General features: G+C 39.0%; 1 protein-coding gene across 4 annotated transcripts in view; it reads left to right on the top strand.

Annotated features, from left to right (window-relative positions):
* IDE (insulin degrading enzyme) overlaps window positions 1–11,577 on the top strand; it is a gene marked incomplete at both ends in the record, with an annotated part of 74,135 nt that extends 62,558 nt beyond the window's left edge. For all 4 annotated transcript variants that reach the window (XM_084246386.1, XM_084246387.1, XM_084246388.1 and 1 more), the window contains 7 exons: window positions 117–228; window positions 2,535–2,702; window positions 4,438–4,710; window positions 5,722–5,783; window positions 9,720–9,792; window positions 10,710–10,777; window positions 11,482–11,577. In XM_084246386.1, coding sequence (XP_084102512.1) covers window positions 117–228; window positions 2,535–2,702; window positions 4,438–4,710; window positions 5,722–5,783; window positions 9,720–9,792; window positions 10,710–10,777; window positions 11,482–11,577 — 852 coding nt within the window. The remainder of the gene's footprint in view (window positions 1–116; window positions 229–2,534; window positions 2,703–4,437; window positions 4,711–5,721; window positions 5,784–9,719; window positions 9,793–10,709; window positions 10,778–11,481) is intronic.
* Window positions 11,578–13,310: the final 1,733 nt, after the last annotated feature.

Here is a 13,310-nt window from a genome sequence, read left to right on the forward strand (position 1 = left end):
CCAACATGTATGTTGTTTTCATGTTATATGGGCTAGCATCCAATGTACTATTTTAATCTCACAGACAAGATACATTTATGTTTGCATAATGTGCCCTGACTTATCTTTTTCCATAGGCTGCATTAGGAATCATGCAGATGGTTGAAGACACTCTTATTGAACATGCTCATACAAAACCTCTCCTTCCAAGTCAGCTGGTTCGGTATAGAGAAGTTCAGCTCCCTGACAGTAAGTTGAAATGTTAAAGCTTTGGTAATAGTTTACTTTGACATAGTACTGTGGGTGATTATAGGTGGTGAATTCACTTGGATGACAATGTGTAATTTTATGGTAAAGATCTACTGGGTTCTACTATTTATAGAAGTATGCTTAAAGATAGTTAATTCTGTCAGAAAATTCTCTGTAGGAGGGCCAAAGAAGTAAAGTTGGAGGTAGGCAATTATTTTGAAGACAATGATACTGGAATTGACTGGAATTGAGTGTAAAGGAGTTAGGAAGGGGAAATGTCACAAAGCTAAAGAAACGTTGACTGTGAGCGCGAAATAATATTTATTTTTTAAAAATAGGAAGTAGAATAAAAATATCTAATTGAAGTCCATAGAAGTCTTTACCACATATAGTTTTAGGAAAGCCACAGATGCAGCCAACAGCATATATTCATTTCATGCATAAATTTTATAAGGAGCTAACATAAGAATTGGTATTGGAGGGGTCTCCCCGGTGGCGCAGCAGTTGAGCTCTGGGTTGCAAAGCTGCCTGCGGCCTCTGCGGCGCCGGTTCGATCCCCGGCTGCTCCCCGGCCACCAGAGGAGGGTTCCACATGGCGCGCAGACCTCTCCTGCCGCCCGCTGCTCCCCTCAGCAGTGTACTTCGGTCCTTCTGCCTGCTCTGCTCCCCGCTCTGGCTCTGGTGAACTCTCTCACCCTCCCGCGCTTCTGACTGTACCCAGTGCATGTGTAAACAAAACAAACAAACAAACAAATAAATAAATAAATAAAAACGTCTCTGTTTAAAAAAAAAAGAATTGGTATTGGAGTTTTGCATTAACTTTACTTTCTTTCAATGTAAAAAGTCATTAAGCATTATTTTTAATGTTGTTCAAATTTGTATAGCAAGAAGTATATTAAACCGGGAATAAGAAAGTTGATTTTTTTGTTGTTGTTCAGCCAAAGTATATTTTGGGTGCTGGCACTGGTCACCTCCCCTATCTATTTTATCCTCCTGAAATAGTTCTCCTATCCCCTTCCGTATCTATACCTTATTCATCCTGTCAGGCCCATCTTACAAGCCACCTACTAAAAGCTCCTAGCTGGAAGTAATCACTTTTTCTTTTGACCTCCCAGCATAGTTTTTTGGTAGCTTTCCTTATTTAAACCTCTTCGCACTTCTCTTGCTTTGGGATTGAAATATATCTCCATTTCTCTTGTTAGAATGTACATTTCTTGGGGCCTCTCTGGTGGCGCAAGGGTTAAAATCTCAGAGTTATCAGGCTCTCACCAGCCACTGCAGCATGATTTCAATCCCCAGCCAGGGAACTAACTCACATGGCGCAGCAGACCTCTCCGGTCTAGCTCTGATCCCCTCAGCAGTGTGTTTCACTAGATCTGCCTGTTCCTACTCTCTCTGGTGAATCCTCTCACCCCCTGTACCTCTGGCCTACATCCCAGTTCTTGTATACATAAGTAAATAAAATAAATCTTTAGAATGTATGTTACTTTTGTTTTTAAGTGTTTATAAACAATATTTAGAATAGAGGGATAAATGGAAAAACAAGGTAATAAAGATACAACTAATACTTTTTAAAACTTGTATGAAAAAAGTTTAATTGTATAATTATTAAAACAATGGGTATTTCTGTTGAGAATTTTATTTGTATTAGCTAGTTATAATCTATTACATACACTACACTGTACTTGTTTTAACTGTGGATCACATTTTCCATTCATACTTAATCATAAAATACATTTTATAAGGTTTTTGCCCTTTAAATTCAAGGTATAGGGCCTCGCCGGTGGCGCACCAGTTGAGCACTGGGTTGTGAAGCTGCCTGCAGCTTCTGCAGCGCTGGTTCTATCCCCAGCTGCTCCCCGGCCACTGGAGGAGGGTCCCACATGGCATGCAGACCTCTCCTGCAGCCCGCTGCTCCCCTCAACAGTGTACTTCGGTCATTCTGCCTGCTCTGCTCCCCGCTCTGGCTCTGGTGAATTCTCTCACCCTCCCGTGCTTCTGACTGTACCCAGTGCATGTATAAATAAATAAATAAATCTTTAGGAAATAAATAAATAAATAAATAAATAAATAAATAAATAAATAAATAAATAAATAAATGAATTCAAGGTATATTTACTGAAAGCCTAATACAAATCCCTAGGTAAGTTAATTGAGTTTCACATTCTTCATAAATTAATTGGAATTTGGAATTGCAAAAAAAATACCAAGTAAATTGAACAACTTTAACAAACCAGACAAGCATTGATTTTATTAAACCCAAATTACATTTTTGAACCTGTTGCTCTCTTTTTAAAACTTCCTAGGAGGATGGTTTGTTTATCAGCAGAGGAATGAAGTTCATAATAACTGTGGCATCGAGATATATTACCAAACAGACATGCAGAGCACCTCAGAGAATATGTTTCTGGAACTCTTCTGTCAAATCATCTCTGAGCCTTGCTTCAATACCCTGCGTACCAAGGAGCAGCTGGGTAAGAGGAATGTGAAATAGAAGGCTACCATAGACCTGGAGAAGCAACCACTGTCCCCAGAAAACATTCTCCACATGTATAAGTCACCTAGCATGGTGCTTCAGGAATACTTTATTCAGAAGATCATGAAAACCTTGTTTTTGAATATCTTTTAGAACTCACATCTAAAAGATAAACATTTAATATATCACGGACATTAAAGTAGTTCTTAAGGAGATAACACTGTAATTACATATACATCAATAGGAGGAGATTCCGGATAGTGGGGAGAGGCTGCTCTGCTAAGTACAAGCTGGTTATGCATAAAAAGGTGGGACTTGCATCATCCAGAGATGCTCAGAGTCACTAAACTTTGGGAACCCTGAGGGTAGCTATTATCTCTTCTTCATCTTTGTAGCCCCAAGTCTAAGGCACCTGGAAGGTACTCAGTGAGTATGTGTGAAGAAATATTTCAGGTACTGTTAAATTAAAAGTCTTGGAGATTTGGCAGGTTTGATCAGTGAGAAAAGAAAGTAGTCCCAATAATGACTAGGAGAAACCATGAAAAAATTTTGTGTGAATCTCCAAGTACCAATCATCTTTTGAAAAAACTACTGTGCTAGATGATAAATATTTAAAATGGATGTTAAGAGTGGTCCGTCCTTTCAAGGAACTCACAGTTTAATCAGGAAGGTAGAACTGTAAGGGATAGTTCAGTGTGTTTCAGCTCAAGTACTACTAACAGTGTTTAAACTCTGAAGTCTATGCTGATAATAGTTCTTTCTCAGGAGTGGAACCCCAAGCTATCAGAGGTGTGGTTCAGGACAGAAAAGCTGAAGAAAGCAAGCCATGAGATCTGCTTATTAAAAAATGTTTAAGGGAGTTAGTACATGAGCTCACAAGGTGACAATAAATGTGTGACCTTCAATTACTTAGTTTTTAGGTATTTTCAGTCTTAGTAGAGTTGGTTCAGGATTGAATTATCTAATAAGAAAGGCAATAGCGGAGCCAAATTCACATATGGAACTTGAATAGGAAAGGAAATAAATTTATGGCAATGGTCAGAACATGAAAGTGAGTCCAACATTTTTATAGAGATGAAATAGCTTTAACATAGATTGAAGGACTGAGGATTAGTTAAGGGATCTGAGTTCGAACGATGAATATGTTTTGGTTCTGTTTAAGAAGAAGAAAGTGTTATCCAAATTTCTAACTATACTTGACCTTTGAACAACCCTGGGATCAGAGGTGCTGACCTTCACCCCAAAAATACACTGATAACTTCTGACTCTCCAAAAACTTTACTGATAGCCTGCTGTTGACTGGAAGCCACACTGATAACATAAACAGTTAGCACCTGTTTTCTATGTTCTATGCATTATATATTGTGTTCTTACAATAAAGTAAGATAGAAAAAAGGAAATGTGGTAAGAAAATTCTAGAATGAGAAAATGCATGTACTGTACTGTACTTGTGGATGCTGTAAATTTATGTCATCTGTTCACAAGAAAATCCATGTGTACAATATGCAGTTTAAAACCCTGTTGTTCGGGGTTTATTCTTCTATATTCTTCAGAGAATTCTTTTGTTCTCTCCCTAGGAACTGAGAGTAATTAATTGCTCATATTTCTTCAGAAGACAAGCAATATGAAACTCCAAAGTAGATCTTATTTGCTCTGAAAAAATAATTTTTGAAAGGTTAAAAGTCTCGAGTCTCAAAATGCCAGGTCCTGACTGACTGATGTTTGTGTTTCAGGCTATATCGTCTTCAGTGGGCCACGTCGAGCCAATGGCATACAGGGCTTACGATTCATCATCCAGTCAGAAAAGCCACCACACTACCTAGAAAGCAGAGTGGAAGCTTTCCTAATTACCATGGAAAAGTCCATAGAGGATATGACAGAAGAGGCCTTCCAGAAACACATTCAAGCATTAGCAATTCGTCGACTAGACAAACCAAAGAAGCTATCTGCAGAATGTACTAAATATTGGGAGGAAATCATCTCCCAGCAGTACAATTTTGACAGAGGTAAGGCAGAACTAGGACCCAACATTTATTGATGTGTAAGTGTAACATTTAAGATCATTCTGCAAAAGGATATTCGTTTTGTAGGTGTTGTTTTAGTACTGTGTTGAGAGTGGGGATGTAGTACTTTTAAAGATCTGTATTTACCTAAAATTTTCAGTCAGAAACTTTGTTTTATTTCTTCTCTAAAACTAGAGCTGGATATACTTGTATCTCATAATACAGCATTAATAAATCTAACCTTACTTTGTATTCAATCATCGTGTTCTGTGCACTTAAATGTTGGTGTCTATTTCCCATAACACTAAAAAAAAAAAACAAAATTGCTGATTAGAACTCTCGAGTCAGTTGCTGCCCTGAGGCAGAGGGGTTCAGATTTACCTTTAGGGGTAGTCAAAAATTGGTTCATGCTTTTTAGATTTGGGAGCACTGTGCTCATAGAAGTTTCCAGCTTACCAACTTCTATTGCCATTTTTCTAATACAGAAAATAAAGGTGGAGTGTGATAAACTACACTGCAAGTCAGAGGAGTTGAATTGTCTTCTCATTCTGACACTAGCAGGCTGAAAATCTTGGCCAAGATTTTCACCTTCTCTAAGTCTCTGTTTCCTTATCTGTAACTTATCTAGCAGTTATAGTCACTATTAATGATAATAGTAACCTGCCATTTATTGACCATTTGTCATGTGCCTGGCATCACGTAATTATCTTTTATCATTTTCCTTAGTTTTCATTCCAGCCCTTGTTAAGTCATTATTATCCCCAATTTCCAGGAATGAAAACTGAGGCTCAGAAAAGTTGAAATGAGCCCAAGACCCAATAGTTTATAGGTAGAAAGTCAGGATATCCTCTTACTTTTTACTTGAAATTTATTCCCTTATGACTTGCAGAAGCAAATGATCACATAAAAGTACAGTCTTCAGAATGTTGTAGTGAAATATATTGTCATTAGTGCATTTGTCCTGGACTACTCAAAATGGAAATATTAGCAATATATTATTGATTACTTTTTCAGATAATATAGAAGTTGCATATTTAAAGACACTCACCAAGGAAGATATCATCAGATTCTACAAGGTAAGTTGAATTTGTACATTTAGATTTTGACTGATGAGGAATTATTGCATATACTGTGTTATATGTTACCACTTAGAACCCATTCGGGCAGGATTTGTGTAAGAAGCATTTTAATGCATTTAAGTATTTTGACACATATTACAGGGACAATTCATATTGCTTCTAGTACTCTTTTCCTCTCCCTGTGGAACAAAGAGTTGGCAGCCCTTCCAAGTCCACTTCTTTAGGCCATCCTTTATTGGCCATCCTTTGTTTCTCTCTGTTCTGCACCCCAGCCCACAGAGAACATTGTTCAGTTTGTTTGGTGAGAAGGAAGAGCGAAGAAAACAAATGGAACTTGAGAATTCAATTATGTTCTAGGCTCTGACAACTGTAAATTGTCTTCACCCATTTAGATGCCACTGGTGCTGCTTTTTTAAAATAAGTGATTACTCATCTTTGAACTGTGTTCAGAGATCTTATGAGTTTTGAATGCCTGTGCCTGAGAAAGTCTATCAAGATGAAAGGGAGGCATCATCATTAAAGTCTTCCCAGAACGTCTTTAAGAGGTTGGCACCATGGGAAGTCTGTACCTTCCACTCAGTTTTGCTGTGAACCTAAAACTGCTTTAAATAATAGAATTTATTTTTAAAATATACATATGAAGACGAACAAAAACGTACAAATTAAAATATTTTCACATATATTATTTTAATTAAAAATAATATAATTGATTTCTAAATGTTAATTATAATTAAAACTATAAAAATAATTCTATTCTGAAATACATTCTTAGATGGTCTTTGTGTATATGAAAAGAGAGCTACAATAGGACTGTGAGGAGCAGAGTTAGGTATGGGAGTAGTGCTCCAGGATGCAAGTCCGCTGCCAGGCTGTTCAGTTGTCTCAAGTGTCTTGGCTAGAGCTGTCAGCCTCACTCAGTGATCCCAGTTTCTCTGAAGGTTCTTTTACTTGTAGGCAGCAAAGAAGCATGTGTGGCCAATGAAAACAGACTCAAGGCAAAGCAAGACTAGCTAGCTTTGTAGCCAAGTAACATAAGCTTTTAAGCCTCAGTTTCCTTACTCCCAAAATAGAAATTAATTGGAGTATTAATTGAAACGTGAGGTATATCAAGGAATTGGCACTTAGTATCATTTAATAAATACTATTATCTCTTTATTGGTAATATATTTTTTGCCTTGAAGTCATAAAATAAGTTTTAGTTGTATTTATTTACCATTTAAAATTGTTTCATTTTGTAAGTTTAGGTATCCTCGGTAGTTCTTTCTTTTGCCTACAAGAGGGCAATTACATTAAGCTCTTTTTGGTTTCTAAGATATTCATTTTAAGGCATTACTGGTTATGGGCGTTCAAAAAGAATGCTGTCCTAATATAACTTACTATAATGTTTCCAGAAGAAATGAAGATTTTCCTTTCCTTGCATAAATTCATTTGAGATTACAAGTAGTGAAAATAGTAGTTATGCAACTGGATCTTATCTTTAAAAATGAGAGTATTTATTACAGGTTTAACCTAAATCTAGAATAACATTTCCCTAGTTGTGTTCCTTGGTACAGTAATGTTCCCTATGATATTAATAGGAGCACCTAAAAAAAGTGTTTCGTAAGTTTGGGAATTATGTAAGTTTGGGAATGACTGTACTCTTTATCACAGTGTGTTAGCACTTTAAAAGTTCTAAGAAACCCCGCAATAAAGATTTCTTCAATCCAGCTTTTGATTAACAAAACATTTCCTAGACTAATTTCACCATGGACCTTTTTTATTTTTATTATTTATTTTTTTAAAGATTTATTTATTTATTTATTTATACAAGCACTGGGTATAGTCAGAAGCGCGGGAGGGTGAGAGAATTCACCAGAGTCAGAGCAGGATGCAGAACAGGCAGAAGGACAGAAGTACACTGCTGAGGGGAGCAGCGGGCGGCAGGAGAGGTCTAGCGTGCCATGTGGGACCCTCCTCTGGTGGCCGGGGAGCAGCCGGGGATCGAACCGGCACTGCAGAGGCTGCGGGCAGCATCGCAACCCAGCGCTCAACCGCTGCGCCACCAGGGAGGCCCTTTATTATTTATTTTTTAAAGATGTATTTATTTATGCATACAAGAACTGGGGTACAGGCCAGAGATGCAGGGGGGTGAGAGGACTCATCAGAGACAGACTGGGGAACAGAACAGGCAGATTGACTGAAATACACTGCTGAAGGGAGCAGCGGGCGAGACAGCAGAAGTCTGCGCCATGTGGGTTGCTCCCTGGCCAGCCGGGAATAACTCGTGCTGCAGAGGGTGCGGATTGCTTCATAGTGCAGTGCTTAACCCCTTGCACCACTAGGGAGCCCCACCTTTTTTTTTTAATGTACAGAATACCTGGTACTCTAGTGAATGCAGTTTGTAAGAAAATGTGATTTGTTGGTTACTTGTTTTTTAGGAAACTGGAGATTGTGCAGAGTTGGTCAGGGTATTGAGAACAGTCTGAAACTGATGAGCTTGTTCTGTCTACTGGTACTGATTCATAAAAGTTTGGGTGAAAAAGGATCAAGAATAGATCGTTGGCAGCAACGACTTTAAAAAGTAAGAAGTTCTTAGATGAGGTTATTAGAGGCAAGCCTGGGCTGTGCTCCTGAAAGAGGCTGGGGTGGCCAGAGCAAGTCCGTGGGAGAATCTGGGCTGTTCTTCCAGCTGAGGGAGCCATGGTCAAGTTTGCTATGCCACATCAGCAGGTCTTCCGTTATAGTGCACAGCACCAAGACATAATCACTCCCATAAATAACTGTTGAGTTGATTTGGCTTCGCTGATGATCTCTCCCTCTGAGGATATAAAATATAACTTCAGGCTGAGTCATCGGGGGTAGCTGCATCAGAACTGTATTTTCCTTTAGGGAAAGATCAGAATGAAGGCCCAGCATTAAAAGAAAAGGTGGGCCTCCCTAGTGGCGCAAGCTTGTTAAGCACTGCACTATGAAGCAATCCACAGCCTCTGCAGCACGAGTTCGATTCCCAGCCAACCAGGGAGCAACCCACATGGCGCGGCAGACTTCTCCTGTCTCGCCCACTGCTCCCCTCAGCAGTGTATTTCAGTCAGTCTGCCTGTTCTGTTCCCCACTCTGTCTCTGGTGAATCCTCTCACCCCCCACATCTCAGACCTATACCCCAGCTCTTGTGTGCATAAATAAATAAATATTTTTTTTAAAAAAGAAAAGAAAAGGTGAGGTGTACTTTCTCATAGGATCCATCTGCCAGCCTACTGCTTACCAGTATTCATGGTAATGACTATGGGGAATCCCATAAGGCAGTGTGGTGGAATTGAGAGAACAAGCAGACCCACTTCTGACACCATCCCTACCAGTTCTGTCACTCCAGAAAGTCATCATATCTCTCTGTGTCTCTAAAATGGGTATCATTATTATGTCTAGCTTATAGAGAACTGAGTGAGCTAACACAGTAGAGTGCTGATACAAGGCAGTACTCCAAAATGTTCGCTTCATTTCTCTCTTGGTAGTTGAGGAACCACAGCAGTGCTCTAGTGCAGAATCTGGAAAATTTCTTGCAGAAGCAGACTTTGTAGTTGTCTCTTGACTTAGCTCAGGCCATTGTCTCTCAGACATTAAAGATCACTAGGTACAACCTTGTGTTGTACCCCAGTGAGTACCAGGCTAGGTTTTAATGCCAGCTCCGGTGCTTATTAGCTAAAGGAGTTTGAGCCCACCACTTAATCTCATTGGACTTGTTTTTTTTCATCTGTAAAATGGTGTTTAGAACAACTCTCACCTACCTTACCAAATCTTTGTAGAATTTAAATGAAATATTGTAATAGGGGAAAGCAGCACAAACATCTTTTCTTTTTCAGGCTATGTGATGGCTGCTCTTTCATACCTGTAAGAGAACATCTCACTTTAAGTTCCTTAGCCAGGTAAAAGGATGACCTTCTTGTTCTTTCTGCCTAGGAAATGTTGGCAGTAGATGCCCCAAGGAGACATAAGGTGTCTGTCCATGTTCTTGCCAGAGAGATGGATTCTTGTAAGTATTAATTACTGATTTTTTAAGTATATTTTTAGACACAAGATAGCTGTCCCTTGCCATAGCTGTATCTTTATAGAGCACCAGAAAGTAATAACATCAGAAGAGGAACTAGAAAGATAGTCTGCTCTATCAAAGCACAAAAGAAAGGGAAGAGAGAGGGCAGTACTCCTACTGCCTACCTGTGACTATGCAGTGCCTCTTCTTCCCAACTCTCCTCTGCAGGGCAGCAGCCTCCCTGCCTGCCCATGATCTGTTCCATGCTGGGGCTTCTCTTCACTGACCTCTCTCAGTGGAGGCAGCTCTCCTCAAGGCCACCCGCCTGCATGCAGGCCTCTCTCAGCAAACCTGTCCCCTTTTCTTTCCCTAATAAACCTGTTCTTTAAATATATATATATAAAAGAAAGAAAAGGAAGAGAGAAATGTGACCGTTAAGGAGAAAGCTAGTAACTGGCTAGCACAGTGCTAAGCTAGCCAAAACTTTACAAGAAAACACAGCTGGCTGTTGGTAGGACATCTCCAACTTCAGCTACGTGGACCCCCTGCTTGCGGGGAGAAAAAGCAGGCAATTTATGTGCTCAGTCCTTTCCATCTCTTGTCTCCGGCTAAGGTTTGCCCCACAGCCATTAACCTCCCTATTCTCCTGCGTGGCCAAAGCCTTGGGGCCTAGTGAAGTCAGACCTGAGCACTAATGCTGCTGCAGCCAAGGCTTTGTAACCACAGTAACATCCTGAACTATCACCGATGGTTCTCTGGAGAGGAGGCAGGACACGCAGTCAAGGTCTTAGGAATAGACAGTCTGAAAGGATCTGAGAAGTACATGAACTGGGTCTTGTTTTGTAGGTTCTTTTTTGCAAGTTGCTCTTGTATACTAGTATTAATAAGTGCAAAACATTAAACATTTCAATTTCTTGCAGGTCCTGTGGTTGGAGAGTTCCCATGTCAAAATGATGTAAATTTGTCACAAGCACCAGCCTTGCCACAAGTAAGAAATATAAATGTTATGTTAGATTGCACATTTAGAGGACTTTGTACTTAGATGGAGCTTATTCAATCAGGACGCTTTAATACCTAAAGGTTTCAGGTCAGCTCAGGTGTTCAAGCTTCTCCCTTAGAGCCCCCCTAAAAACCAGGTCACCATTCTCTCAGACAGCTCCCAGTGGTCATCTTTCCCTTTTCATCTGCAGAGATTCGGCCTCTGCCCTTATCTGCCTTTGCCCCTAATCTGAACAGTTGTATTACCCTGTGATGAATTATCTCTAGCCACATCTGTCTCCAGCCCTCTCCACAATGCCTTAATACACCTCTCCTAAATATACTTACAGATGTATTGTAATCACCTGAAAAGGTTGGCATCTACTTGCAAGAGGACGAAATTGTCCTTTGCTGGATGGCACACCAGCCTCTGCCTCTCTGCTAAAGCATTGGTACTAAACCCTTGTGTACTGGCCCTTGTATGTCCAGAGAAGAACGAAGAGTTTCCTTCTGGCCCAGAGTCATCACTGGGGTCACTCACCATAGGTTTACATAGATGCTCCATCCCTACTGATCCCGCCAGACAGCTCAGCAGAGTATAATATATCGGGTAGAAACTAGTGTTTATGAAAGCAAGATGTTGATTCCTGTTCAGTGTGCTTTTTCAGCTAAACATACTAAGAGAAAACCTTTTGTTTTTGTTTTTTTTTGCAGCCTGAGGTGATTCAGAACATGACTGAGTTCAAGCGTGGTCTGCCACTGTTTCCCCTAGTGAAACCACATATTAACTTCATGGCTGCAAAACTCTGAGGATTTCCTGTGGGTGGGAAAGTGCAAGTGGATGCATTCCTGAGTCTTCCCAGAGCTAGGGAAACAATCTTAGCCACTTTAATATTTTCAGGCTCATTGTTACGAAGACAAACAGAAAAAAAAAGAAGTTGTCAAATGTCATTATGTAGAAATATTAAATCCAAAGTAATTAAATTACAAAATCTTATAAATGTAGAATATTTTTAAAATACATGCCTCTTAAATATTTAAAAAGTTTTCTTTTCATTACTAAGGGAAATTCCCCTTATATAACAGTACTTAAAATGATGAATGATACTCCTTTAGAATTTTCCTTTCCTATTCTGCAAAACAGTCACTTGTCAAAAAAAAAAAAAATGTTAGCTTTCTCCTAAAAGCCTTCTAGGTTGACAGAAAAGGCCTCAAAACATTTAGAAAGGTAACAGATAACTTTGTTAACAATTGATCCTCAAATTGGCTTTCTACTTGATGGTTTCATGTAAATCAGTGGAGAACATTACATTTGGCAGATTATAAACAATGCAATTTTCTTTCATTAGTGAAATTGCTGATTATATAAGGCATGGTTTTAATCTTTTTATAAAACATGAACATGTTTTATATTCAAACTAGCAATATGCTGGAAAACCTTAGAACACCCCACTTATTTACAGTGCTAGAAATACAGACTTACCTTACATCAATTTTGTCCCAAACTGAATTTCTCAGGATTACTGTGATTTGTTTCTTTCTGATTGAATTATATTGACATTCTTGTTCATAGTTGGTTTGCAGTGTTCCATCAATTTTACTTTTCCCCCATCAACATGTTGCTGTGTATAACAAGTACAACCTTGGTCAACTTCAGAGCCCACTGTGTGTGTGACATGCTTTTCTAACATCAGATATTATAAATACCTGTGCTCTTTACTGCCATGAAATTGCATTCTGAATACCAACCAAAATATTTGCCCCTTTATGAAGTCAGAAGACAACAAGTACAAGGTCACCTTTTTGGGGGTATAAATAAAGCCCTGGATTCTTAAATAGTATGAGTTCTATAAGCTCTAAAATCACTTTTGCTACCAGTCTAATCTTGCCTTAAGTAAGTTATTTTTGAATCTATAAATATAAACATACAAACCCACAGATGATGACTGGAGTGGACTTTTAAAAAATATTTTTTTTCATGAGATACTATTTTCGATGAAACTGTTACTGTATATTTAGCAACTGTTTTGAAATATTTACTGTTAGTTAGGCTTACTTCAAGAGAAATTGTGAATATACTTCCACATACAGGCACTAGTAACACTACGTGGCCCTGTTGCTCACTATCTCAGGCAAAGTCAAGAATGGCATTTTCAGATGACATTTTGCCACCGTAGGAGTAATTTGCCAGGACTTCTTCCTGTGGAGTCATGTCTTTTTACATCTTAAGTTTTCACATTTGCCATTTTCCAAATAATCTAAATTTGGGGCAAGAATGATATAATCTCTACTATGGAGGCTGTTTTCAAAAGCAGGGCTCCATTTCTACTATCAGATAAATGTGGTGCTGTAACTGTCTTTTTATCCCTACCTTCAAGAGTTCCTTGTTTGAAGCCTGTCTTTGTCCATCAGAAGGTGTGTGAGTCATTACTTCCTTCTGATTTTATGCATTTGCAGGCTATTTATTCAGCGTTTCATCAAACTGCAAATATATACATGAGGGATCTAAAATTAGTCCTGAGTGTTTAAATCTACTGCTGTAA

This window comes from Talpa europaea, assembly GCF_964194135.1.
Source record: "Talpa europaea genome assembly, chromosome: 10".
Taxonomy (NCBI): domain Eukaryota; kingdom Metazoa; phylum Chordata; class Mammalia; order Eulipotyphla; family Talpidae; genus Talpa; species Talpa europaea.